General features: G+C 46.7%; 1 protein-coding gene across 2 annotated transcripts; it reads left to right on the forward strand.

The window, feature by feature from the left end:
• The first annotated feature begins 156 nt into the window (after positions 1 to 156).
• Positions 157 to 27,572, forward strand: klhl18 (kelch-like family member 18). Of its 2 annotated transcripts, XR_013492476.1 has the most exons (11): positions 157 to 329; positions 9,765 to 9,895; positions 9,975 to 10,115; positions 10,293 to 10,491; positions 12,957 to 13,117; positions 13,264 to 13,400; positions 13,729 to 13,951; positions 14,059 to 14,163; positions 14,427 to 14,538; positions 17,834 to 21,908; positions 21,941 to 27,572. XR_013492476.1 is itself a non-coding variant. In XM_033650995.2 (10 exons), exons 1-10 carry the CDS (start codon positions 201 to 203, stop codon positions 18,218 to 18,220), a joined length of 1,725 nt encoding a protein of 574 aa, XP_033506886.2. In that variant the 5' UTR covers positions 157 to 200; the 3' UTR covers positions 18,221 to 27,572. The 2 variants fall into 2 exon arrangements, 1 of the variants encoding a protein (XP_033506886.2); XM_033650995.2 differs by having other exon boundaries at positions 17,834 to 27,572.
• Positions 27,573 to 27,646: the final 74 nt, after the last annotated feature.

Here is a 27,646-nt window from a genome sequence, read left to right on the forward strand (position 1 = left end):
ATTATCTTCTATGATGTTTTATGTTGATCATGTATGATGTATTTTGAAAACATTGAGTTCATGTTTGACGTATGAAATATGCTGTAGGAATAAAATTGACAAGACGGTGAGTTTTATTTTGAAGGCGGTGACCGGATGTGTCGGTGTTGTACGGCGGCTCGCTGGGCTCAGTCCGCGCCGCTCCGCCGCTCGTGCCGACGATGGGAGACGTTCTGTGCGAAGAGCTCGAGGATTTAGTTCACTTCTCAGTGCACGACCTGCCGGCACGAGGCTATGTCGTCATGGAGGAGATCCGACGTCAGGGTAAACTCTGTGATGTCACGCTCAAGGTAAAACTGACGGCGCTCGAGGCTCCAGTTAGCCTGCAGGCTAGCAGCTAGCAGCTAGCCGAGCTAACAACATGCTAACACAAGCTAACAGCGGATTATTAAAACGTCATACAGATTCATTAAAGCTAAGTCAGCTGACCTTTGACCCGCCGCACACCGGAAACACCTGAGACCCTGTCACGTTGTCATGGTGATCAGACAGCAGGTGTTTCCGGTGTTTTAAACCCAGAGTGGGTCCTACTTTGCACCTCTGAGCTGCTGCTCAGGTTACAGGCTGACAGGTGATGGGAACTCTCTGCTTCCGTTGACAGTGAAGAGACAAATACTTAGATACGTTACTGCAGTAAAAGTACCACCGTGTACAAGTACTCTGCTACAAGTAAAAGTGTGTATTACCAGCAGCAGTAAAAGTACCAACACCACATTGTAAAAATACTTCACTGCACGCAAAAGTACTGCCTTCCAACCTGTACTGCAGTAAAAGTATCTGAATTTGGGAAAAGTAAAAGTACACAAGTACTCTCAGCAGCCTGAAGTAAAAGTACACAAGTACTATCAGCAGATTGAAGTAAAAGTACACTAGTACTCTCAGCAGATTGAAGTAAAAGTACACAAGTACTCTCAGCAGCCTGAAGTAAAAGTACACAAGTACTATCAGCGGATTGAAGTAAAAGTACACTAGTACTCTCAGCAGACTGAAGTAAAAGTACACAAATACTCTCAACAGACTGAAGTAAAGTGTGTGTTGGATGAAGCTGCACTGAGGTGTAGCTACGTTTCCAGCTGTACATGTTGAACTCTGAGGACTGTTATACTGTGCGTGTGTGTGTGTGTGTGTGTGTGACTTTGATATTGACTGTTGGGTGGTACAGGTACTCTACATGTGTAGTGAGGCACAGTACTCGAGTAAATGTACTCAGTTACCTTCCAGCTGTGGGTGTGATGAGGTTATCGATTGAACTTATCGTCACAGTCTTTCAGCAGACCAGGAAGTAAAGATTGATCGGCATGAAGGTGATGTCATGTGACTCAGCTGTGAGTGATTTCCTGAGATGAGATTCATGTTGTGACCCATGAAGACGAGTCATCAAACACCTGCAAACATCACACGTTTTTACTGCGCCCTGTCAAGGTGGCAATGTCACGCCATCACTCTGTCTCACCCGTCCTGTATTAAAGGGGCGAGGAGCAGAGACATCACACCTGTGAGGTGTCAGCACAGGTAGGAACAGTGCTGACACTGTGTGTGTGAAAGCACAGGTAGGAACAGTGCTGACACTGTGTGTGTGACAGGACAGGTAGGAACAGTGCTGACACTGTGTGTGTGACAGGACAGGTAGGAACAGTGCTGACACTGTGTGTGTGACAGGACAGGTAGGAACAGTGCTGACACTGTGTGTGTGACAGGACAGGTAGGAACAGTGCTGACACTGTGTGTGTGACAGGACAGGTAGGAACGGTGCTGACACTGTGTGTGTGACAGGACAGGTAGGAACAGTGCTGACACTGTGTGTATGAAAGCACAGGTAGGAACAGTGCTGACACTGTGTGTGTGAAAGCACAGGTAGGAACAGTGCTGACACTGTGTGTATGAAAGCACAGGTAGGAACAGTGCTGACACTGTGTGTGTGACAGGACAGGTAGGAACAGTGCTGACACTGTGTGTGTGAAAGCACAGGTAGGAACAGTGCTGACACTGTGTGTGTGACAGGACAGGTAGGAACAGTGCTGACACTGTGTGTGTGACAGGACAGGTAGGAACGGTGCTGACACTGTGTGTGTGACAGGACAGGTAGGAACAGTGCTGACACTGTGTGTGTGAAAGCACAGGTAGGAACAGTGCTGACACTGTGTGTGTGACAGGACAGGTAGGAACAGTGCTGACACTGTGTGTGTGACAGGACAGGTAGGAACAGTGCTGACACTGTGTGTGTGACAGGACAGGTAGGAACAGTGCTGACACTGTGTGTATGAAAGCACAGGTAGGAACAGTGCTGACACTGTGTGTGTGACAGGACAGGTAGGAACAGTGCTGACACTGTGTGTGTGACAGGACAGGTAGGAACAGTGCTGACACTGTGTGTGTGACAGGACAGGTAGGAACGGTGCTGACACTGTGTGTGTGAAAGCACAGGTAGGAACAGTGCTGACACTGTGTGTGTGACAGGACAGGTAGGAACAGTGCTGACACTGTGTGTGTGACAGGACAGCTGTAGTGATGGTGTGATGAAGCCCCTTCTAACAGCTCATTTAGGAGTACTGACATCTGCTGGTCATTTGATGTACAGCAGTCCTACAGTGACATTACATGTGGGCTATATGCCCGTGGATCTGTACACATGATGATGCAAGTATTATGTCAGAATCCCCATACGAGCTGTTGAAAAGCCACATGACATTAATCTATCCTGAACGTGGTGTATCAATGAAGTCATTATATATCTATATATTAGGGCTGTGCGATTGCCTCGAAATTTCATATTGTGGATTGTCATTGCTCTAGATTGCCAATACACAATTAAATCGCCAAGGGGGGCGGGGGGTTACGGCCTTGGCACATGTCTTGCGTTGATCACTACCAGTCAGCATGGCAGCCAACACTGACGCTGCTGTGGCTTTGGTTGCAAAGAAAAACGCCACCGCATTTTTATATTTTTTGTATTATAATGACGTTATTTTAATATTTTACATCACATGCACAAGTGAGCATCTCCGGCTTGTCAGCACAGCGGTGTCGACAAGCCGGAGACGTGTTGCTCCTCCTCATTTCAAGTCGCTGTCATTAACTTTTAACCTGCAAAGGCGGCAGTGCTGCAACATTGTAGGACTTTATGAAAGCCCTTGTGAACATTTCAACAGTTACACATTAAAACAATATTTATTTGCAATTACTCTATTGAATGACCCCGGAGCATGAGCAAACGCTCTGTGTCACTTCGGATCAAAGAGATGCGCCCTGTCACTGTCAGTGCAGGGCTGACAGGTCATCCTCCGCTGAGAAGGGAGAGGAGATGGATTGTAGGTCTGTTTGTAAACGGGGCTTCTCTGACAGTCATGTATTTCCCCAAAAAACATCTCTTAATGCACGGTAGAGCGCTCTTTTTTTTTTTTTTTTTTTTTTCCACAATCGACTTGATATCCAGCAAATCGCCTGCCAACCCTCCAATCGCCAATATACAATTTGATCTCAGGCCTAATATATACATATATATATATATATATATATATATATATATATATATATATATATATATATACATACATGTATACATACACTGAACAAAAATATAAACGCAACACTTTTGTTTTTGCTCCCATTTTTCATGAGCTGAACTCAAAGATCTAAAACATTTTCTATACACACAAAAGACCATTTCCCTCAAATATTGTTCACAGATCTGTCTAAATCTGTGTTAGTGAGCACTTCTCCTTTGCCGAGATAATCCATCCCACCTCACAGGTGTGGCATATCAAGATGCTGATTAGACAGCATGATTATTGCACAGGTGTGCCTTAGGCTGGCCACAATAAAAGGTCACTCTGAAATGTTCAGTTTTATCACACAGCACAACGCCACAGATGTCGCAAGTTTTGAGGGAGCGTGCAATTAGCATGCTGACTGCAGGAATGTCCACCAGAGCTGTTGCTCGTGAATTGAATGTTCATTTCTCTACCATAAGCTGTCTCCAAAGGCGTTTCAGACAATTTGGCAGTACATCCAACTGGCCTCACAACCGCAGACCACGTGTAACCACACGAGCCCAGGACCTCCACATCCAGCATGTTCACCTCCAAGATCGTCTGAGACCAGCCACCCAGACAGCTGCTGCATAACCAAAGAATTTCTGCACAAACTGTCAGAAACCGTCTCAGGGAAGCTCATCTGCATGCTCGTCGTCATCATCAGGGTCTCGACCTGACTGCAGTTCGTCATTGTAACCAACTTGAGTGGGCAAATGCTCAGATTCGATGGCGTCTGGCACGTTGGAGAGGTGTTTTCTTCACGGATGAATCCCGGTTTTCACTGTTCAGGGCAGATGGCAGAGAGTGTGTGCGGCGTCGTGTGGGTGAGCGGTTTGCTGATGTCAACTTTGTGGATGGAGTTGGCCCATGGTGGTGGTGGGGTTATGGTATGAGCAGGCGTATGTTATGGACAACGCACACAGGTGCATTTTATTGATGGCATTTTGAATGCACAGAGATACCGTGACGAGATCCTGAGGCCCATTGTTGTGCCATTCATCCACGACCATCATCTCATGTTGCAGCATGATAATGCACGGCCCCATGTTGCAAGGATCTGTACACAATTCCTGGAAGCTGAAAACATCCCAGTTCTTGCATGGCCAGCATACTCACCGGACATGTCACCCATTGTACATGTTTGGGATGCTCTGGATCGGCGTATACGACAGCATGTTCCAGTTCCTGCCAATATCCAGCAACTTCGCACAGCCATTGAAGAGGAGTGGACCAACATTCCACAGGACACAATCAACAACCTGATCAACTCTATGCGAAGGAGATGTGTTGCACTGCATGAGGCAAATGGTGGTCACACCAGATACTGACTGGTTTTCTGACCCCCCCCCCCAGACCCCCCCAATAAAGCAAAACTGCACATTTCAGAGTGGCCTTTTATTGTGGCCAGCCTAAGGCACACCTGTGCAATAATCATGCTGTCTAATCAGCATCTTGATATGCCACACCTGTGATGTGGGATGGATTATCTCAGCAAAGGAGAAGTGCTCACTAACACAGATTTAGACAGATTTGTGAACAATATTTGAGGGAAATGGTCTTTTGTGTGTATAGAAAATGTTTTAGATCTTTGAGTTCAGCTCATGAAAAATGGGAGCAAAAACAAAAATGTTGCGTTTATATTTTTGTTCAGTGTACATATATATATACAGTACAGGCCAAAAGTTTGGACACACCTTCTCATTCAATGCGTTTTCTTTATTTTCATGACTATTTACATTGTAGATTCTCACTGAAGGCATCAAAACTATGAATGAACACATGTGGAGTTATGTACTTAACAAAAAAAGGTGAAATAACTGAAAACATGTTTTTTATTCTAGTTTCTTCAAAATAGCCACCCTTTGCTCTGATTACTGCTTTGCACACTCTTGGCATTCTCTCCATGAGCTTCAAGAGGTAGTCACCTGAAATGGTTTTCCAACAGTCTTGAAGGAGTTCCCAGAGGTGTTTAGCACTTGTTGGCCCCTTTGCCTTCACTCTGCGGTCCAGCTCACCCCAAACCATCTGGATTGGGTTCAGGTCCGGTGACTGTGGAGGCCAGGTCATCTGCCGCAGCACTCCATCACTCTCCTTCTTGGTCAAATAGCCCTTACACAGCCTGGAGGTGTGTTTGGGGTCATTGTCCTGTTGAAAAATAAATGATCGTCCAACTAAACGCAAACCGGATGGGATGGCATGTCGCCTCAGGATGCTGTGGTAGCCATGCTGGTTCAGTGTGCCTTCAATTTTGAATAAATCCCCAACAGTGTCACCAGCAAAACACCCCCACACCATCACACCTCCTCCTCCATGCTTCACAGTGGGAACCAGGCATGTGGAATCCATCCGTTCACCTTTTCTGCGTCTCACAAAGACACGGCGGTTGGAACCAAAGATCTCAAATTTGGACTCATCAGACCAAAGCACAGATTTCCACTGGTCTAATGTCCATTCCTTGTGTTTCTTGGCCCAAACAAATCTCTTCTGCTTGTTGCCTCTCCTTAGCAGTGGTTTCCTAGCAGCTATTTGACCATGAAGGCCTGATTGGCGCAGTCTCCTCTTAACAGTTGTTCTAGAGATGGGTCTGCTGCTAGAACTCTGTGTGGCATTCATCTGGTCTCTGATCTGAGGTGCTGTTAACTTGCCATTTCTGACGCTGGTGACTCGGATGAACTTATCCTCAGAAGCAGAGGTGACTCTTGGTCTTCCTTTCCTGGGTCGGTCCTCATGTGTGCCAGTTTGGTTGTAGCGCTTGATGGTTTTTGCGACTCCACTTGGGGACACATTTAAAGTTTTTGCAATTTTCCGGACTGACTGACCTTCATTTCTTAAAGTAATGATGGCCACTGGTTTTTCTTTAGTTAGTTGATTGGTTCTTGCCATAATATGAATTTTAACAGTTGTCCAATAGGGCTGTCGGCTGTGTATTAACCTGACTTCTGCACAACACAACTGATGGTCCCAACCCAATTGATAAAGCAAGAAATTCCACTAATTAACCCTGATAAGGCACACCTGTGAAGTGGAAACCATTTCAGGTGACTACCTCTTGAAGCTCATGGAGAGAATGCCAAGAGTGTGCAAAGCAGTAATCAGAGCAAAGGGTGGCTATTTTGAAGAAACTAGAATATAAAACATGTTTTCAGTTATTTCACCTTTTTTTGTTAAGTACATAACTCCACATGTGTTCATTCATAGTTTTGATGCCTTCAGTGAGAATCTACAATGTAAATAGTCATGAAAATAAAGAAAACGCATTGAATGAGAAGGTGTGTCCAAACTTTTGGCCTGTACTGTATATATATATGTATATGTATATGTATATATATGTGTGTGTATATATATATACACACATATATATGTTTATGTATATATATCTGTGTGTGTGTGTGTGTCAGAGGTTTTACAGCAGACCTCAACCCTCTGTCCTTTGGACCCTCACAGCTGATCAGGAAAAACCCTTTAACCTCAGGAAGAGACATAGAGGACAGATCCGTCCTCAGGTTGTCTGTCTGTCCCATCCTTTTGAACACAATATCTTATGAACGCCTCGGGGGAATTTCTTTAAATTTGGCACAAACGTCCTCTCAGACTGAAGAATAAACTGATGAGAATTTTGTGGTCAAAGGTCAGCTTGACTGTGACATCATCATGTTTTAACGTCATATCTCAGGAACAGAAGGGGAGACATTTGGTCAGATACTGAATTGGTGACTCTAATCTTGAAACTGTGCTGATTGTATAGATCTTCTGTGTGTGAAGCATCCATGTTTTCACTGACATGGATGGAGACTGTCAGAGACACTGGACTGGTGGGCGGAGTCATACAACCACAGGGTGGACTGGTGGGTGGAGTCATACAACCACAGGGTGGACTGGTGGGCGGAGTCATACAACCACAGGGCGGGCTGGTGGGCGGAGTCATACAACCACAGGGTGGACTGGTGGGCGGAGTCATACAACCACAGGGTGGGCTGGTGGGCGGAGTCATACAACCACAGGGTGGACTGGTGGGCGGAGTCATACAACCACAGGGTGGACTGGTGGGTGGAGTCATACAACCACAGGGTGGACTGGTGGGCGGAGTCATACAACCACAGGGTGGACTGGTGGGCGGAGTCATACAACCACAGGGTGGACTGGTGGGCGGAGTCATACAACCACAGGGTGGACTGGTGGGCGGAGTCATACAACCACAGAGTGGACTGGTGGGCGGAGTCATACAACCACAGGGTGGACTGGTGGGTGGAGTCATACAACCACAGGGTGGACTGGTGGGCGGAGTCATACGACTGTATGACTCCACCCACCAGTCCACGTCATACAACCACAGGGCGGGCTGGTGGGCGGAGTCATACAACCACAGGGTTGGCTGGTGGGCGGAGTCATACAACCACAGGGTGGACTGGTGGGTGGAGTCATACAACCACAGGGTGGACTGGTGGGCGGAGTCATACAACCACAGGGCGGGCTGGTGGGCGGAGTCATACAACCACAGGGTAGGCTGGTGGGCGGAGTCATACAACCACAGGGCGGATTGGTGGGCGGAGTCATACAACCACAGGGCGGACTGGTGGGCGGAGTCATACAACCACAGGGCGGTCATTGAATATTTATAGAAAATATAAACTATATGTATGGTTATTATGATGAAAAAAAGGAGTGACCAGATCATGTTGCAGGTAGTCCTGAGCCCGGAGGCGGGTCCTCCAGACCTGTCATTTCATTGGCTCTCTCCGTAGTGTGACTGACTGTCAGCCAATCAGATGTTGTGCTAACCTCAGCACATGTTGCTAACTGTGCATGGCTCAAAGTTTCCAGGTGGGACTGGTGCTCCGAGCGTCACCGTACTGATCGAAACAGCTCAGTGTGAGAACATGAACCATCACAGCCAGGGGTTATTTCTAACATGTATGACACTCTGATCACATGACCTGAGATGATGCCTTCACTGTCAGTAAACTGACCTGTACACAGCGCTGCAGCAACATCACCCTGCAGGTTAATCCTCTTATGACCCTGAATTCAACCTGCTGAGTCTGCAGCTGATGACGTAAAACCAACAACACACAACACAGTCAAGTGAGCAGGTGTGTTCAGTACATAAAACACAGTCAGGTGAGCAGGTGTGTTCAGTATATAAAACACAGTCAGGTGAGCAGGTGTGTTCAGTACATAAAACACAGTCAGGTGAGCAGGTGTGTTCAGAACATAAAACACAGTTAGGTGAGCAGGTGTGTTCAGTATATAAAACACAGTTAGGTGAGCAGGTGTGTTCAGTATATAAAACACAGTCAGGTGAGCAGGTGTGTTCAGTACATAAAACACAGTCAGGTGAGCAGGTGTGTTCAGTACATAAAACACAGTCAGGTGAGCAGGTGTGTTCAGTATATAAAACACAGTTAGGTGAGCAGGAGTGTTCAGTATATAAAACACAGTTAGGTGAGCAGGTGTGTTCAGTACATAAAACACAGTCAGGTGAGCAGGTGTGTTCAGTATATAAAACACAGTCAGGTGAGCAGGTGTGTTCAGTATATAAAACACAGTCAGGTGAGCAGGTGTGTTCAGTATATAAAACACAGTCAGGTGAGCAGGTGTGTTCAGTATATAAAACACAGTCAGGTGAGCAGGTGTGTTCAGTATATAAAACACAGTCAGGTGAGCAGTGGTCTTGTTCAGTATCAGGGTGGACTGAAGGTATTTAGAAGTTATCATTTTCTGTCCTGTATAAACACAGGCGTTCGTCTCGTCCTCTCGCTGTGATACTGTGATCGCTGATACACAGACGCTGTATGAAGATGACATGTTGTAGTTTACAGCTGAACCACCAGAGGTCAGTGTGCACTGGTCGAACAGGCAGCTGAGCTGAGAATGATGGCGGTTGTGAGTGGTGAAGATAATGTTAAAGGAGCAAAGGTGAAATAGAAACACGCCTCTGCTCCTGACGGGGAGTTCATTCAGCTCTGGGACAAACGTAGTGAACCACCTGTGTAAACACCGCCGTGCAGATGAAACGGCGTCACACGTCACATGATGCAGCGACTCCTGTCACAGCTCTGATGTTTTTATTTTTACCATAAATCCTGTCACACACTCCAGTAACCTGTCAGGAAGGTATGAAGATGCAGACCCCACCCACGCCCAGGTAACAGGTGAGAACACTATGATAACGTTGTGTCATTCTCTCTGCAGGTCGGGGATCATAAGTTCAGTGCTCACCGGATCGTGTTGGCGGCCTCCATCCCATACTTCCACGCCATGTTCACCAACGACATGGTCGAGTGTAAACAGGACGAGATCCTGATGCAGGGCATGGACCCCAGGTAACCATAGACCAGTTTGAGACCAGTTTAACCAGAGACCAGTCTGAAACCAGTGTAACCAGTCCCTGTCTCCCTGCAGCGCCCTGGAGGCTCTGATCAACTTTGCGTACAGCGGCCATGTTGCCATCGACCAGCAGAACGTTCAGGCTCTTCTGATTGGCTCCAGCTTCCTGCAGCTGCAGAATGTGAAAGATGCCTGCTGCTCCTTCCTGCAGGAGAGGTTAGTTACACGCCACCGCACACGCTCAGTACCCTCTGAATCCTTAAAGTGTCAGTTTAGTTTAATTCATGAGACTCTGTAAAATATGGCCGACACATCAAACCCTCACACTCAGAAACAAGATCTGAAAACTGATGGAAGTGTCTGTCTGTCTCTCTGTCTGTCTGTGGTGTCCAGGTTACATCCAAAGAACTGTCTTGGCGTGCGTCAGTTTGCAGAGACCATGATGTGCACGACTCTGTACGACTCAGCCAACACCTTCCTCCATCAGCACTTTGTGGAAGTTTCTGTGTCCGACGAGTTTCTGGGTCTGAGGACGGAGGAGGTGCTGGAGCTGGTGGGCTGTGACGAGCTCAACATCAAAGCAGAGGAACAGGTGAGACACCTGAGACCACAAGAGACAAACACACCTGTTGAATGTGTCGTATCTGTTCAGGTGTCTGAGGTGTGTTGATTGTGTGATACCTGTGAAGGTGTCTGAGGCGTGTTGAATGTGTTGTACATGTTCAGGTGTCTGAGGTGTGTTGAATGTGTGGTACCTGTGAAGGTGTCTGAGGTGTGTTGATTGTGTGGTACCTGTTCAGGTGTCTGAGGTGTGTTGAATGTGTGGTACCTGTGCAGGTGTCTGAGGCATGTCGAATGTGTGGTACCTGTTCAGGTGTCTGAGGTGTGTTGAATGTGTGGTACCTGTGAAGGTGTCTGAGGCATGTCGAATGTGTCGTACATGTTCAGGTGTCTGAGGTGTGTCGAATGTGTGGTACCTGTTCAGGTGTCTGAGGTGTGTTGAATGTGTGGCACCTGTGAAGGTGTCTGAGGCATGTCGAATGTGTTGTACATGTTCAGGTGTCTGAGGTGTGTTGAATGTGTGGTACCTGTTCAGGTGTCTGAGGCATGTCGAATGTGTCGTACATGTTCAGGTGTCTGAGGTGTGTCGAATGTGTGGTACCTGTGAAGGTGTCTGAGGTGTGTTGAATGTGTTGTACATGTTCAGGTGTCTGAGGTGTGTTGATTGTGTGATACCTGTGAAGGTGTCTGAGGCGTGTTGAATGTGTTGTACATGTTCAGGTGTCTGAGGTGTGTTGAATGTGTGGTACCTGTGAAGGTGTCTGAGGTGTGTTGATTGTGTGGTACCTGTTCAGGTGTCTGAGGTGTGTTGAATGTGTGGTACCTGTTCAGGTGTCTGAGGTGTGTTGAATGTGTGGTACCTGTGAAGGTGTCTGAGGCATGTCGAATGTGTCGTACATGTTCAGGTGTCTGAGGTGTGTCGAATGTGTGGTACCTGTTCAGGTGTCTGAGGTGTGTTGAATGTGTGGCACCTGTGAAGGTGTCTGAGGCATGTCGAATGTGTTGTACATGTTCAGGTGTCTGAGGTGTGTTGAATGTGTGGTACCTGTTCAGGTGTCTGAGGCATGTCGAATGTGTCGTACATGTTCAGGTGTCTGAGGTGTGTCGAATGTGTGGTACCTGTGAAGGTGTCTGAGGTGTGTTGAATGTGTGGTACCTGTGAAGGTGTCTGAGGCATGTCGAATGTGTTGTACATGTTCAGGTGTCTGAGGTGTGTCGAATGTGTGGTACCTGTTCAGGTGTCTGAGGTGTGTTGAATGTGTCGTACCTGTGAAGGTGTCTGAGGCATGTCGAATGTGTCGTACCTGTGAAGGTGTCTGAGGCATGTTAAATGTGTCGTACCTGTTCAGGTGTCTGAGGTGTGTTGATTGTGTGATACCTGTGCAGGTGTCTGAGGCATGTTAAATGTGTGGTACCTGTTCAGGTGTCTGAGGCATGTCGAATGTGTCGTACCTGTTCAGGTGTCTGAGGTGTGTTGATTGTGTGGTACCTGTGCAGGTGTCTGAGGCATGTCGAATGTGTCGTACCTGTGAAGGTGTCTGAGGCATGTTAAATGTGTCGTACCTGTTCAGGTGTCTGAGGTGTGTTGAATGTGTGGTACCTGTGCAGGTGTCTGAGGCATGTCGAATGTGTCGTACCTGTTCAGGTGTCTGAGGTGTGTTGAATGTGTGGTACCTGTGCAGGTGTCTGAGGCATGTCGAATGTGTCGTACCTGTTCAGGTGTCTGAGGCATGTCGAATGTGTCGTACCTGTGAAGGTGTCTGAGGCATGTCGAATGTGTCGTACCTGTTCAGGTGTCTGAGGTGTGTTGAATGTGTGGTACCTGTGCAGGTGTCTGAGGCATGTCGAATGTGTGGTACCTGTTCAGGTGTCTGAGGTGTGTTGAATGTGTGGTACCTGTTCAGGTGTCTGAGGTGTGTTGAATGTGTGGTACCTGTTCAGGTGTCTGAGGCATGTTGAATGTGTCGTACCTGTTCAGGTGTCTGAGGTGTGTTGAATGTGTGGTACCTGTGCAGGTGTCTGAGGCATGTCGAATGTGTCGTACCTGTGAAGGTGTCTGAGGTGTGTTGAATGTGTGGTACCTGTGAAGGTGTCTGAGGCATGTTGAATGTGTCGTACCTGTTCAGGTGTCTGAGGTGTGTTGAATGTGTGGTACCTGTTCAGTTGTCTGAGGTGTGTTGAATGTGTGGTACCTGTGAAGGTGTCTGAGGCATGTTAAATGTGTCGTACCTGTTCAGGTGTCTGAGGTGTGTTGAATATGTGGTACCTGTTCAGTTGTCTGAGGTGTGTTGAATGTGTGGTACCTGTTCAGTTGTCTGAGGCATGTTAAATGTGTCGTACCTGTTCAGTTGTCTGAGGTGTGTTGAATATGTGGTACCTGTTCAGTTGTCTGAGGCATGTTAAATGTGTCGTACCTGTTCAGGTGTCTGAGGTGTGTTGAATATGTGGTACCTGTTCAGTTGTCTGAGGTGTGTTGAATATGTGGTACCTGTTCAGGTGTTTGAGGCGGTGCTGGCCTGGGTTCATCATGACCGGGACCTGAGGGAGTCTCTCCTGCCGGAGCTGCTGTCAAAGATCAGACTTCCTCTCTGTCGACCTCAGTTCCTGTCAGACCGAGTCCAGCAGGACGAACTTGTACGCTGCTGCCATAAATGCAGGTGAGACGACGATGATGGTGATGATGATGGTGATGGTGATGATGATGTCACTCATGCTCGCTCCTTGTTATTGACTGAAAGTGTTGAAAGAAAAGAGTGAGAATGTTTCAGAAACTAAAAATGCGGTGTTTCCCGTTTCCTGTCAGAGATCTAGTGGATGAAGCCAAAGATTTCCACCTGATGCCAGAGCGTCGCCCTCACCTGCCCGCCTTTAAGACCAGACAGAGGTGCTGCACGTCCATCACAGGACTTATCTACGCTGTGGGAGGACTTAACAGCTCAGGTACACCACTCACCTGTCAATCTGTCTCAAGAGCTGAGTCGTGATTGGCCTTAGAATCCCAGTAATGAAGACAAACATCCTCCTGTTGAACTTGGAATAACTGAGCTTTTATTGTGAAAATCCAATTCAGACTGACACCAGAAGCTCAGTCATGATAACAGGACTCTCATTTTGAAAGTCTTCCTACAGCTGAGGAGGCTGCTGATTGGTTGGTGACAGAAGTGGGTGGTGATGTACTCCGAGGTTCAGTTCAGACTGACCAATCACAGCTAGTGTGATGTCACTGCAGATATTTGATTGGTCCTCAGCTGACAGTGTCTTTCTTCAGGTGACTCGTTAAACGTGGTGGAAGTGTTTGATCCAATCGGGAACTTCTGGGAGCGATGTCAGCCAATGAGGACGGCTCGCAGCAGAGTGGGTGTGGCTGTCGTTAATGGGTTGCTGTACGCCATCGGTGGATACGACGGCCAATCACGACTCAGCACAGTGGAGGTTTACAATCCCGAGACAGACAGCTGGACACGCGTGTCGAGCATGAACAGCCAGCGCAGGTCAGCACCCCGACTGATGCGCAGATCAATACTCTGATCAATATTTATCACAACTCTAATCAATGCACTGAAACAGCACAGTGTGAATAACAAGTTGTCTTCTTCAGTGCCATGGGAACGGTTGTGATTGATGGACACATCTACGTCTGCGGCGGCTACGACGGAAAATCATCTCTAAACTCTGTAGAGTGTTACTCTCCAGAGACCGACAGGTGAGTCACCTGACAGCAGGGGCCCCGACCCAGTGTCACCCATGGGCCCCGACCCAGTGTCAACCATGGGCCCCGACCCAGTGTCACCCACGGGCCCTGACCCAGTGTCATCCATGGGCCCCGACCCAGTGTCACCCACGGGCCCCGACCCAGTGTCACCCATGGGCCCTAACCCAGTGTCACCCAGGGGCCCCACCCTCCGTAGATGTCGTTAAAACCTGTAGGTGTGTATATGAACATAATACGACCTCGCTGTTATGCAGGTGGACGCTGATGACAGAGATGAGTGTGAGTCGCAGTGCTGCAGGTGTGACGGTGTTTGACGGACGTATCTTTGTCTCTGGCGGCCATGATGGTTTACAGATCTTCAACACGGTGAGTTGTGATTGTTGTCACAGATCAATACAGCTGATCAGTTATTGTGAGTGTCGATCACAGAAACACGTGGACACGATAAACTCCTGCAGTCAGGGTGATCAATGAAGCTGCACCTTCAGAGTTTACTTACCAATCAGAGTGCTTTAACACCACACGTTCACACACTCATTCATTCACACAAACTTTCACACACTTGTTGATACACGTTCACACACACGTTCACACACTCATTCATTCACACAAACTTTCACACACTTGTTGATACACGTTCACACACGCATTCACATACACATTCACACGCATTCACACACTCATTCACACTCGTTCACACACTCATTCACACTCACGTTCACACACTCATTCACACTCGTTCACACACTCGTTCACACACTCACACGCATTCACACTCACGTTCACACACTCATTCACACTTGTTCACACACGTTCACACACGTTCACACACACATTCACACACACGTTCACACACACTCACGCATTCACACACACGTTCACACTCATTCACATTCATTCACACACTCGTTCACACACGTTCACACACACATTCACACGCATTCACACACTCGTTCACACGCATTCACACACACACGTTCACACACGCATTCACACTCACGTTCACACACTCATTCACACGCATTCACACACTCATTCACACTCATTCACATTCACGTTCACACACTCGTTCACACACTCATTCCCACACTCATTCACACACACGTTCACACACATTCACACACTCATTCACACGGCTTCACACTCATTCACACACTCGTTCACACGTTCACACACTCATTCACACGCATTCACACTCACGTTCACACACTCATTCACACACTCGTTCACACACTCATTCACACGCATTCACACACTCGTTCACACGGATTCACACACTCATTCACACTTGTTCACACACACGTTCACACGGATTCACACACTCATTCACACTTGTTCACACACTCGTTCACACACTCATTCACACACATTCACACACATTCACACACTCGTTCACACGGTTTCACACACTCGTTCACACGCTCATTCACACATGTTCACACACTCATTCACACACATTCACACACTTGTTCATACGGATTCACACACGTTCACACACTTGTTCACACACATTCACACACTCGTTCACACATGCATTCACACACATTCACACACTCATTCACACGCATTCACACACTCGTTCACACACGCATTCACACACATTCACACACACATTCACACGCATTCACACACTCGTTCACACACTCATTCACACATGTTCACACACTCATTCACACGGATTCACACACTCGTTCACACACTCATTCACACATGTTCACACACTCATTCACACTCGTTCACACACTCATTCACACGCATTCACACACTCCTTCACACACTCGTTCACACACTCCTTCACACACATCAATCAATCAATCAATTTTATTTATAAAGCCCAATATCACAAATCACAATTTGCCTCACAGGGCTTTACAGCATACAACATCCCTCTGTCCTTATGACCCTCACAGCTGATCAGGAAAAACTCCCCAAAAAACCCTTTAACAGGGAAAAAACGGTAGAAACCTCAGGAAGAGCAACTGAGGAGGGATCCCTCTTCCAGGACGGACAGACGTGCAATAGATGTCGTACAGAACAGATCAACATAATAAATTAACAGTAATCCATATGACACAATGAGACAGAACTATAATATTATTACTTTCAATAATGTTGTTGTAACCTACTGTCATTACCTGCATCTCTCTCTCTCTCTGTCTCTCTCTCTGTCTCTCTCTCTCTGTCTCATTGTGTCATATGGATTACTGTTAATTTATTATGTTGATCTGTTCTGTACGACATCTATTGCACATCTGTCCGTCCTGGAAGAGGGATCCCTCCTCAGTTGCTCTTCCTGAGGTTTCTACTGTTTTTTCCCTGTTAAAGGGTTTTTTGGGGAGTTTTTCCTGATCAGCTGTGAGGGTCATAAGGACAGAGGGATGTCGTATGCTGTAAAGCCCTGTGAGGCAAATTGTGATTTGTGATATTGGGCTTTATAAATAAAATTGATTGATTGAGAGAGAGAGAGAGATGCAGGTAATGACAGTAGCTTACAACAACATTAATGAAAGTAATAATATTATAGTTATAGTTCTGGCTACTGTGGTACAATATGTTGAAAGTATGTATTAATATCTGGCAGTATACATGTGTGACAATAGTCATATGTGTATAATAACAGTAGAAGTATGACTAATGACTAATGATGGCAGCAGCAGCAGGAGGCATCTGGCAGGACCACGGCAGCAGCACAACCACACACGTCACGCTGTCCAGGCACCGCTGTGATATGAGTTAATCTGAGAGACAGTGGAGCACAAAGGCTCCGGAGAAGAACATTAAAGTTTCAACATCACAGCTTCACAGTATATATTTCCTATAATATCGTCATGATGATGTCAGCCTGCTCCATAAACACACTGCATGTACGGACAGCATACACAAACACATCAGGGGCAATTGCTCTGAGACAACAAGGGAGGCTGAACTTCAGCTAAAATTTCATAGAAGAAATGGTCAAATATGCACTATTGCATTACACGTGCCCTAGGATGCATTTCACATCATGACTATGATGTTCAAACGTCAGCTGTTTGTCACCAGTTTTCAAACACGACCTCCCTGTCCAGCACAGTGGACGCGGAACGTCCAAGCATTTCTATGAGACAGCGCTGAGCAGGTTTTTTTCATGCAGCAAAGAGAGATGCTCATTGGATAAAGGCTCAGCTTCCCTGGGACCTAATGGAGCGGTAGGCAGGAGAGGACGCTTGGTGTCTGCATAATGATTGGAGGAATTGTCTAAAAGGCTGAACCCCTTTGTGATTGACAGCGCTTTGGAAATACACACCGGCATTGGCGACCCCTGTCTTCTGACAGAGTGTTTCCATAAAACATATAGCTCATTTTCACTGTTTGTACAGTTCAGGAGTTTAAACCATCTGAAAATCGTTGAGGTGTGTGTTGCTGTGGTTCTATGTCATGAGTGTGGTTGAAAAACAGCTTGAATTAAATGTTCCTTTTATAAGTTACTGCCTCGCTAAAATATGACACATGTTATGATGTAAACTTAAAGTGAGCCTCCCCTGTTTGAAAGACCAGCAGCTGCCACTGATACACACGTTTACTGTAGTATATAAAGATATCTTAATATAAATGAGTAAATGTATTTAAACTAAAAATATATAACTGTAGTATTTGTTGCACTCCCCCTCCCGTCCTGCAGATGGAGTACTACAACCACCACACTAACCGTTGGCACCAGGCGGAGCCGATGATGAACAAGCGTTGCCGACATGGGGCGGCGGCTCTGGGCAGTCACATGTACGTGGCAGGAGGTTACGATGGCTCGGGTTTCCTGAGTGGGGCGGAGGTGTTCAGTGCAGCATCGGGGCAGTGGAGCCTCCTGGTGGCCATGAACACACGGCGCAGCAGAGTGTCACTGGTCTCTACGTCTGGACGTCTGTACGCGGTGGGCGGATATGACGGACAGTCCAACCTCAGCTCCGTGGAGATGTACAACCCCGACACCAACCGCTGGACCTTCATGGCGCCCATGGTCTGCCATGAGGGGGGGGTCGGGGTCGGCTGCATCCCCCTGCAGCCCGCCTAAACCCTCCAATCAGAGGCAGAGGATTGACACGTTACTGACAACTGCAAGCGGCGAGCCGGCGCCCTCCGCTGGCGCTCACTGAGCTTTATCGGTACGACGGCCAGGCTCAGACCTGCACACTGATGCTGGGCCTGTGGGATTATGGGAAAAAAGTAGAGCTAGCCTGCGGCTGCTAGCGTTGTGCAATTAGCGAGCGTGTTGACTGATTAATGTTGAATATTGATTTTATACTGAAAGGACCAAAACAGGAAGTCATTTCCTCTCAGAACAAAGCTGCTGACTTGAAACAAGACAAGTGCTTATTGATCAGAGACCCTCTCCCCCGCTCCTCCTGTCAGCTTTTATTTTGAAGGGTACGTCTGAGTGTTTCCTTCTGCTGCGTTTCATCAGTTCAGTGTGAGCAGTGTTCATCAGGCCTTCACACAGCGGGGACGCTCGTTCACACTGACGCTCGTTCACACTGACGCTCGTTCACACTGATGCTCACACATCACCGTTTCACAAGTTAATGTCCTCTGAGGTGTCTGTAGTCAGGAGTTAATGTCCTCCGAGGTGTCTGTAGTCAGGAGTTAATGTCCTCGGAGGTGTCTGTAGTCAGGAGTTAATGTCCTCCGAGGTGTCTGTAGTCAGGAGTTAATGTCCTCGGAGGTGTCTGTAGTCAGGAGTTAATGTCCTCCGAGGTGTCTGTAGTCAGGAGTTAATGTCCTCCACGGTGTCTGTGATCATGAGTTAATGTCCTCCACGGTGTCTGTGATCACGAGTTAATGTCCTCCGAGGTGTCTGTGATCAGGAGTTAATGTCCTCTGAGGTGTCTGTAGTCAGGAGTTAATGTCCTCCGAGGTGTCTGTGATCAGGAGTTAATGTCCTCCGAGGTGTCTGTGATCACGAGTTAATGTCCTCCGAGGTGTCTGTGATCAGGAGTTAATGTCCTCTGAGGTGTCTGTAGTCAGGAGTTAATGTCCTCGGAGGTGTCTGTGATCAGGAGTTAATGTCCTCGGAGGTGTCTGTAGTCAGGAGTTAATGTCCTCTGAGGTGTCTGTAGTCAGGAGTTAATGTCCTCGGAGGTGTCTGTAGTCAGGAGTTAATGTCCTCGGAGGTGTCTGTAGTCAGGAGTTAATGTCCTCGGAGGTGTCTGTGATCAGGAGTTAATGTCCTCGGAGGTGTCTGTAGTCAGGAGTTAATGTCCTCTGAGGTGTCTGTAGTCAGGAGTTAATGTCCTCCGAGGTGTCTGTAGTTAGGAGTTAATGTCCTCCGAGGTGTCTGTGATCAGGGGTTCATGTCCTCGGAGGTGTCTGTAGTCAGGAGTTAATGTCTTCCGAGGTGTCTGTAGTCAGGAGTTAATGTCCTCAGAGTTGTCTATGATCAGGAGTTAATGTCCTCGGAGTTGTCTGTAGTCAGGAGTTAATGTCCTCGGAGGTGTCTGTAGTCAGGAGTTAATGTCCTCTGAGGTGTCTGTGATCAGGAGTTAATGTCCTCGGAGGTGTCTGTAGTCAGGAGTTAATGTCCTCGGAGGTGTCTGTAGTCAGGAGTTAATGTCCTCGGAGGTGTCTGTAGTCAGGAGTTAATGTCCTCCGAGGTGTCTGTAGTTAGGGGTTAATGTCCTCCGAGGTGTCTGTGATCAGGGGTTCATGTCCTCGGAGGTGTCTGTGATCAGGAGTTAATGTCCTCGGAAGTGTCTGTAGTCAGGAGTTAATGTCTTCCGAGGTGTCTGTAGTCAGGAGTTAATGTCCTCGGAGGTGTCTGTGATCAGGAGTTAATGTCCTCGGAGGTGTCTGTAGTCAGGAGCTAATGTCCTCCGAGGTGTCTGTACTCAGGAGTTAATGTCCTCGGAGGTGTCTGTAGTTAGGGGTTAATGTCCTCGGAGGTGTCTGTAGTCAGGAGTTAATGTTCCTCGGAGGTGTCTGTAGTCAGGAGTTAATGTCCTCCGAGGTGTCTGTAGTTAGGGGTTAATGTCCTCCGAGGTGTCTGTAGTCAGGGGTTAATGTCCTCGGAGGTGTCTGTGATCAGGTATTAATGTCCTCGGAGGTGTCTGTAGTCAGGAGTTAATGTCCTCCGAGGTGTCTGTGATCACGAGTTAATGTCCTCCAAGGTGTCTGTGATCAGAGTTAATGTCCTCCGAGGTGTCTGTAGTCAGGAGTTAATGTCCTCCGAGGTGTCTGTAGTCAGGAGTTAATGTCCTCGGAGGTGTCTGTGATCAGGAGTTAATGTCCTCGGAGGTGTCTGTAGTCAGGGGTTAATGTCCTCGGAGGTGTCTGTAGTCAGGAGTTAATGTCCTCTGAGGTGTCTGTAGTCAGGAGTTAATGTCCTCCGAGGTGTCTGTAGTTAGGGGTTAATGTCCTCCGAGGTGTCTGTGATCAGGGGTTCATGTCCTCGGAGGTGTCTGTGATCAGGAGTTAATGTCCTCAGAGGTGTCTGTAGTCAGGAGTTAATGTCTTCCGAGGTGTCTGTAGTCAGGAGTTAATGTCCTCGGAGGTGTCTGTGATCAGGAGTTAATGTCCTCGGAGGTGTCTGTAGTCAGGAGTTAATGTCCTCGGAGGTGTCTGTAGTCAGGAGTTAATGTCCTCTGAGGTGTCTGTAGTCAGGAGTTAATGTCCTCCGAGGTGTCTGTAGTCAGGAGTTAATGTCTTCCGAGGTGTCTGTAGTCAGGAGTTAATGTCCTCGGAGGTGTCTGTGATCAGGAGTTAATGTCCTCGGAGGTGTCTGTAGTCAGGAGTTAATGTCCTCGGAGGTGTCTGTAGTCAGGAGTTAATGTCCTCTGAGGTGTCTGTAGTCAGGAGTTAATGTCCTCCGAGGTGTCTGTAGTCAGGAGTTAATGTCCTCCGAGGTGTCTGTGATCACGAGTTAATGTCCTCGGAGGTGTCTGTGATCAGGAGTTAATGTCCTCGGAGGTGTCTGTGATCAGGAGTTAATGTCCTCCGAGGTGTCTGTGATCAGGAGTTAATGTCCTCGGAGGTGTCTGTAGTCAGGAGTTAATGTCCTCCGAGGTGTCTGTAGTCAGGAGTAAATGTCCTCCGAGGTGTCTGTAGTTAGGGGTTAATGTCCTCCGAGGTGTCTGTAGTCAGGAGTTAATGTCCTCGGAGGTGTCTGTAGTCAGGAGTTAATGTCCTCCGAGGTGTCTGTAGTTAGGGGTTAATGTCCTCCGAGGTGTCTGTGATCAGGTGTTAATGTCCTCGGAGGTGTCTGTAGTCAGGAGTTAATGTCCTCGGAGGTGTCTGTAGTTAGGGGTTAATGTCCTCCGAGGTGTCTGTAGTTAGGGGTTAATGTCCTCCGAGGTGTCTGTAGTCAGGAGTTAATGTCCTCGGAGATGTCTGTAGTCAGGAGTTAATGTCCTCTGAGGTGTCTGTAGTCAGGGGTTAATGTCCTCAGAGGTGTCTGTAGTTAGGGGTTAATGTCCTCCGAGGTGTCTGTAGTTAGGGGTTAATGTCCTCGGAGGTGTCTGTGATCAGGAGTTAATGTCCTCGGAGGTGTCTGTAGTCAGGAGTTAATGTCCTCGGAGGTGTCTGTAGTCAGGGGTTAATGTCCTCGGAGGTGTCTGTAGTTAGGGGTTAATGTCCTCCGAGGTGTCTGTAGTTAGGGGTTAATGTCCCCGGAGGTGTCTGTAGTTAGGGGTTAATGTCCTCGGAGGTGTCTGTAGTCAGGAGTTAATGTCCTCCGAAGTGTCTGTGATCAGGAGTTAATGTCCTCGGAGGTGTCTGTAGTCAGGAGTTAATGTCCTCGGAGGTGTCTGTAGTCAGGAGTTAATGTCCTCGGAGGTGTCTGTAGTCAGGGGTTAATGTCCTCGGAGGTGTCTGTAGTCAGGGGTTAATGTCCGACGTGGAGGCGGAAACTGTCCAACAGAGGAAGGGTGTTTAAACACAACAGAGCTTATGCTAAAATGTTAGCGGACAGCTGCTGACACATGATCATCCCGTTAACACTGTCAGTTATCACTTGTGGGGTTCCTCAGGGCTCAGGTCTGGATCCTCTATCGTTTCCATTTACACTATTATATAAGACATGCTCACAGAGTCCGTTCAGTTCTGATGATGGACACCTCAGAGTTGTCCGTCTTAAACCACGCCCACTTTCCAAAGAAATAAAAGTTATATTCAGTTATATTTTCATGCTTTTTGTAATTAAGCCATAATTCGGTTTCCCCACTAACACCTGAGGGTCTGACTAATACCTGGAACAGTCATTACACCCTGTGAGGTTCTTATGCAATGGAAACATTGTTCAACGGTCCAGTGAATAGGACAAACCTCAGATACAACGTGTAACGGAAGTTATCTGTAGATCGTCAGCTCGTAGAACCATTTGGCCCAGCTGTTAGCCACAGAGCTAAAGTCATGTTAGCAAGAGTCAAAGTTCATAACAAACAGGAAGTATCATTTGGCGGGATGTTTAACAACAGGATGAGTGAGCTATCAGACACGTGACTGTCCCCAAATCAACCAACAAACACTGCGCTGTAACATTGGCATTGTCTGCCTGGAGCAGCGAGCTGAAGAGTTTAGAAACAAAACATTCGCAGGCGAGTATTTTGCCTTTCGGCGTTGTTTATTGGCCACGCCCCCGGCTGTGTAAAGGCCTTTATTATGACAATGGAGGAAGTGATAAATGTGGTTGGTGCTCTGATAGATGTTAAGATGCTAACAGTGATGACAGGAGACAAAGGGCGCCAGGTGTGATGTCAGATTGATGACGTGTCGTCTCAGTGAGCTGACTGACGATCAGATCAACGATCACACTGTCACTGGATTCTTGTTTCGTTATGGACGTACATCAGAGAGAAGGAGTTCTGCGGCGCCCCGCCGTGGAGGCTTATGTCTTTGTCCTGCTGAATGTCCACGTCTCTGACAGACCATAATAAGATGAGACGCAGCTGATGGAAACTGTGCTGATCCGTGTGGCAGTATTAAAACTCTGTCCTGATGCTGATGTCATCAGACCCTCATTTCCTGTCATGTCACCAAGGTTTCAGTGTCCTGAACACAGAGTGAAACTAAAGATCAGCATGGTAAAGGTTACTTCCTGTCAGTCTGATGGCGGCGCCTGAGGAAACATCCTTGAGTGAGAACAAATGTTAATTCCAATCAGGCGTGATGTTTATCGGAGGCTGCAGAGACACACTCGACACAGAGTTCCCACAGTCAGGGAAAACCTGGAAAGTCATCGAGTTAGTAAAAATCCCTGAAAGTTTTGGACTTTAGTTGTAGTGAAATCTTTTGGTGGAGAATCGTCCATGTGATGTAACAACACAGCAGATTAATTTTTTTGTAGCTGATGACGTAACGCAGCTCTGACATGTGTGGCGTGTTTTTATCCATCTCCACCGCTGAAATCTAAGAGCAGAGGAATTATATTTCAGGTAGTCTGTCCGTCCATACGTCCCGTCCTTGTGAACGGGATATCTCAAGAATAACTTGAGGTATTTTTTAATTTTTTTTTTTTCAGATTTGGCACAAACATCCACTCAGACTGAAGAATAAACTGATGAGAATTTTGTGGTCAAAGGTCAGCTTGACTGTGACATCATCATGTTTTAACGTCATATCTCAGGAACAGAAGGGGAGACATTTGGTCAGATACTGAATTGGTGACTCTAATCTTGAAACTGTGCTGATTGTATAGATCTTCTGTGTGTGAAGCATCCATGTTTTCACTGACATGGATGGAAACTGTAATTTCAGGTTCAGACTGCACAATTACAGCCTGACACAGTGTCGTACGGTGTCGGCTGGATCATGAACAATAATCCATGGTTTCATCTGGTGGTGTGTCATAGCAGACAACAAGTGACACCACGTCTGGGGCGCCTCATGACGTCCAAACAGAAAGTCTAGCATGTTTGATTTTCTTTTTGTCCTCCACGACTTCTCCCGTCACAGCCGTCACTTTGACCAATAGGAACACAGAGCGAACTGTTGCCATGGAAACTGTAGGACAACAACAGCCCAGCCTTTTAGATATTTCCTGTAGGGACGTTAGCACACAGAGTAAAAAGGAAACAGCAGAGGCACTTTATCAACCCGCTGAGTACTGCCATTAGCATCAAGCTAGCAAAGAATGTTCTTTCTTCATAATGGAGGATATAAAGGAATCAAACTCACAGAAAGTGTCTGGGCCTTTACTCAGCACAGCTGCAGAGGCTACCAGCTGCATCTCAAACATGGGTCCATGTCATTGGTCCAACAGCCCATTGGTCAGACGGTCCGCGGTGCTGAACGGCTCCCGGCAGGCGTATTTCTGCCTTGATGGTGCGCCGCGACCGGCTCTGGGTCAGCTGGGAAAGGCTTGTGGTGGAGCAGGCTCACGGCTTATGTGTGTCACTTTCTTTTTCATTTTAACCCACACCATGATCTTTTCCTGACCCTAACCAAGTGGTTTTTGTGTCTAAACCTAACCAGACCTTAACCACAGGGCATCATGATGATTTCTGAACAATGGGTTTAATATGGTCGGACCAATGGGCAGTTCCCCTCAAACACACGACACCATTTATCATTCTCACACTCAACACTTCCTGTTTCTGTTTCAAATTAAAAGCTGAGAGAATCCCTTCATTTTATAAAAAGGCTTTTATTGTGACACATTTGCAGGAACTTCCTGTGGAGGATTCAGTGACTGTTATGGGGTCCGTCCCAAGTCTCTTAAATTACTGCTAGTGCTACTGCTAGCCGACTTTGCTAGCTGTTTAGCCCCTCCCACCTAGGAAAAAATGCAAGGAGCTAGCGCTAGGAGCGATGAGCGAGCATTGTCGGTTTAAGAGACATGAGACGTCCTTTCCACTGAAGCGTCACATGAAGCGACGTCCATTCCTGATGACGGCGGCACAACTGGATCTGCTGCATAACGGAGCCAGCGTTTGGCGTACATCCCAAGTCCCATTATATTCGCTGATCAAAGCCGTAACCCCCCACCACCATCATGACTTTGGTCACACACTTTTGCATGTATTACCATTGTTATTGAGACATTTGCTGAAGTTTGTCACAATTACAGAACGGTCTGTAGCCCTGCCACTGTCACTGTGATGAGCATCATTATCATTATTATTATCACTATTATTAAATCCACTCGCCATCATTCAACAAGTCAGCTGCTGAGTGACGACATCAGACCTGTCAGTCTGCCTCAATCAATTCAATTTTATTTATAAAGCCCAATATCACAAATCACAATTTGCCTCACAGGGCTTTACAGCATACGACATCCCTCTGTCCTTATGACCCTCACAGCTGATCAGGAAAAACTCCCCAAAAAACCCTTTAATGGGGAAAAAAAACGGTAGAAAGCTCAGGAAGAGCAACTGAGGAGGGATCCCTCTTCCAGGACGGACAGACGTGCAATAGATGTCGTACAGAACAGATCAACATAATAAATTAACAGTAATCTGTATGATACAGTGAGACAGAGAGAGATGCAGGACAGACGGTAATGACAGTAGCTTACAACAACATGAAAGTAATAATATTAATTAATATTAATATTAATAATTAATATCACCTACAAGCTATTAAACATTATTCCACTCACATGACATGCAGGACAATTAATGATGGGCAAATGTGTGTGTGTGTGTGTGTGTGTGTGTGTGTGTGTGTGGTTCTGGACATGAGCAGCTGCACATTTAACAGCCACACATCACCGACAGTCCGCTGAACAACGCAACGGATTGTGAATGAAATAAACTTAATTACAACATGACAGTCTTGCACGAAATATCATCAACGTTACTCTTTGTAGTCACGTAGGCATGTGAATTACAGCGTTTCATTGCAAAGAATGCATGTAACGGGTACACTTGCGCTGTTTCTCCGCCATCTCGTTCAAATGACACAGATGTAGGGGGCGGGTATTTATACGTCATGGCCTCAAGCTGAAAAAGACTTCCTGTTAGGAACCTCTCGACCATCCTAGCTCGTAGCTGCTTAAAGCTTGCTGCTAGCTCCTAGCGCTAGCTCCTCGCTGCACAAATAAGAGACTTGGGACGGCCTAGAAGATGGCGGACCTCGAACGACTTCCGGTTCAAGCGAGGAGCTAGCAGTAGCACTATAAAAATAAGAGACTTGGGACGCACCCATAGTTTTCATGCAGTACTTCAAATGTAGCTCCGCCCATCTGGTGACAGCTTTTATGTCACTACAGTCACAGTTCAGCTGGAACATGAACAGACACAGAGACTGAGTTAGTAATAATAATAATAATAATAATAATAATAATAGGACGAGAATAATCTGATGACAAACATGTAGTCCGTCATGTCTGTCGGCCAAGTCACAGACAGATTTTATGACTTCAGTCACCTGATCTGACACAGAGCCTGTAGGAGCAGACAAACATGGCGTGCGGTCTGGACCTGGCGTTACTGTGACTTATTTATGTGGTGATTCCAGTTCACCATCACGTATGGGTCTTCATTTCCTCCCCGCGTCTTGTCAGAGTTTGAATCTGATGTTTGTTAAACGTCAGGTGGGATTTTTTTATAGTCTTGAAAATTCCTGGAATAGTTTTGAACTCCTGGAAATGTCACGTGGCCTTGACATGTGGCTGAACGTGCCAGATAACTCAGAAAGTTTGTGACAGAGGAGATGCCTCACGTGAAAGATTTGTATTCATCTGAGCTCAGAAATGCAAGAAGTCAGTATTCAGTCACATCATCTGCATATTTAAAGCCAGCGCTTCAGAAAACTTACGATACGAAAGATAACTGTCTGAATGTGAGTGATTCAGTGTGGCATGGTGTCAGGTAGGGTTTCATTTTTGCTCCATGAATAATCAGTTTTACTCTCCACGTTTTTTACTCATAATCTCCACCGCAGCAGCTGTGACATCACTTCCTCCAGACTGTCCAGGTTGACATCATGTCTGTATCCTGAAGGTTTGTTTTTCATTCACAGCCCGATTCATAAAACAGTTTGTAACTTTAAACATCATTTTTTTAACATAAATCTGTGGACAGTGTTTTCTGATTAAAACATCCTGAAGTCTCTCAGTAAAAATCTTTGACTCAGATTTGGCAACAAAACGAAATCAGAAATTTGAACCTGATTTCATCCAACAATCAGATTTCTGTTTAAGAAACGTCTGAAAATCTGAATATTTAATGAGATTCTGCCTGATTTGCATATTTTTATTTTCTGAAGCTGGTGATATGAAGAATAACTGTGTCACATGATGTCAGCTCACCTGGGACATTTCACCTTAATCAATCCATAATCAATAAAAACTGTTTGATATTTGTGGTTAATAAGTGAAGGTGTTGATTTGGCCCTCTGCAGCCTCCGTACAGTGACACTGATGTTTCTGTTGATTGATTGTTTTTATTTCCTGAGGTTTATGGCTCAATAAAGAAGCTGCTGTTTCCTCACTGAAGCATCTGATCTTTAATCAATATTCATATTGATAATCTGATGTGTGCGTTCATCACTGATCAATAAAACA

Source organism: Epinephelus lanceolatus, chromosome 12, assembly GCF_041903045.1.
Source record: "Epinephelus lanceolatus isolate andai-2023 chromosome 12, ASM4190304v1, whole genome shotgun sequence".
NCBI lineage: Eukaryota > Metazoa > Chordata > Actinopteri > Perciformes > Serranidae > Epinephelus > Epinephelus lanceolatus.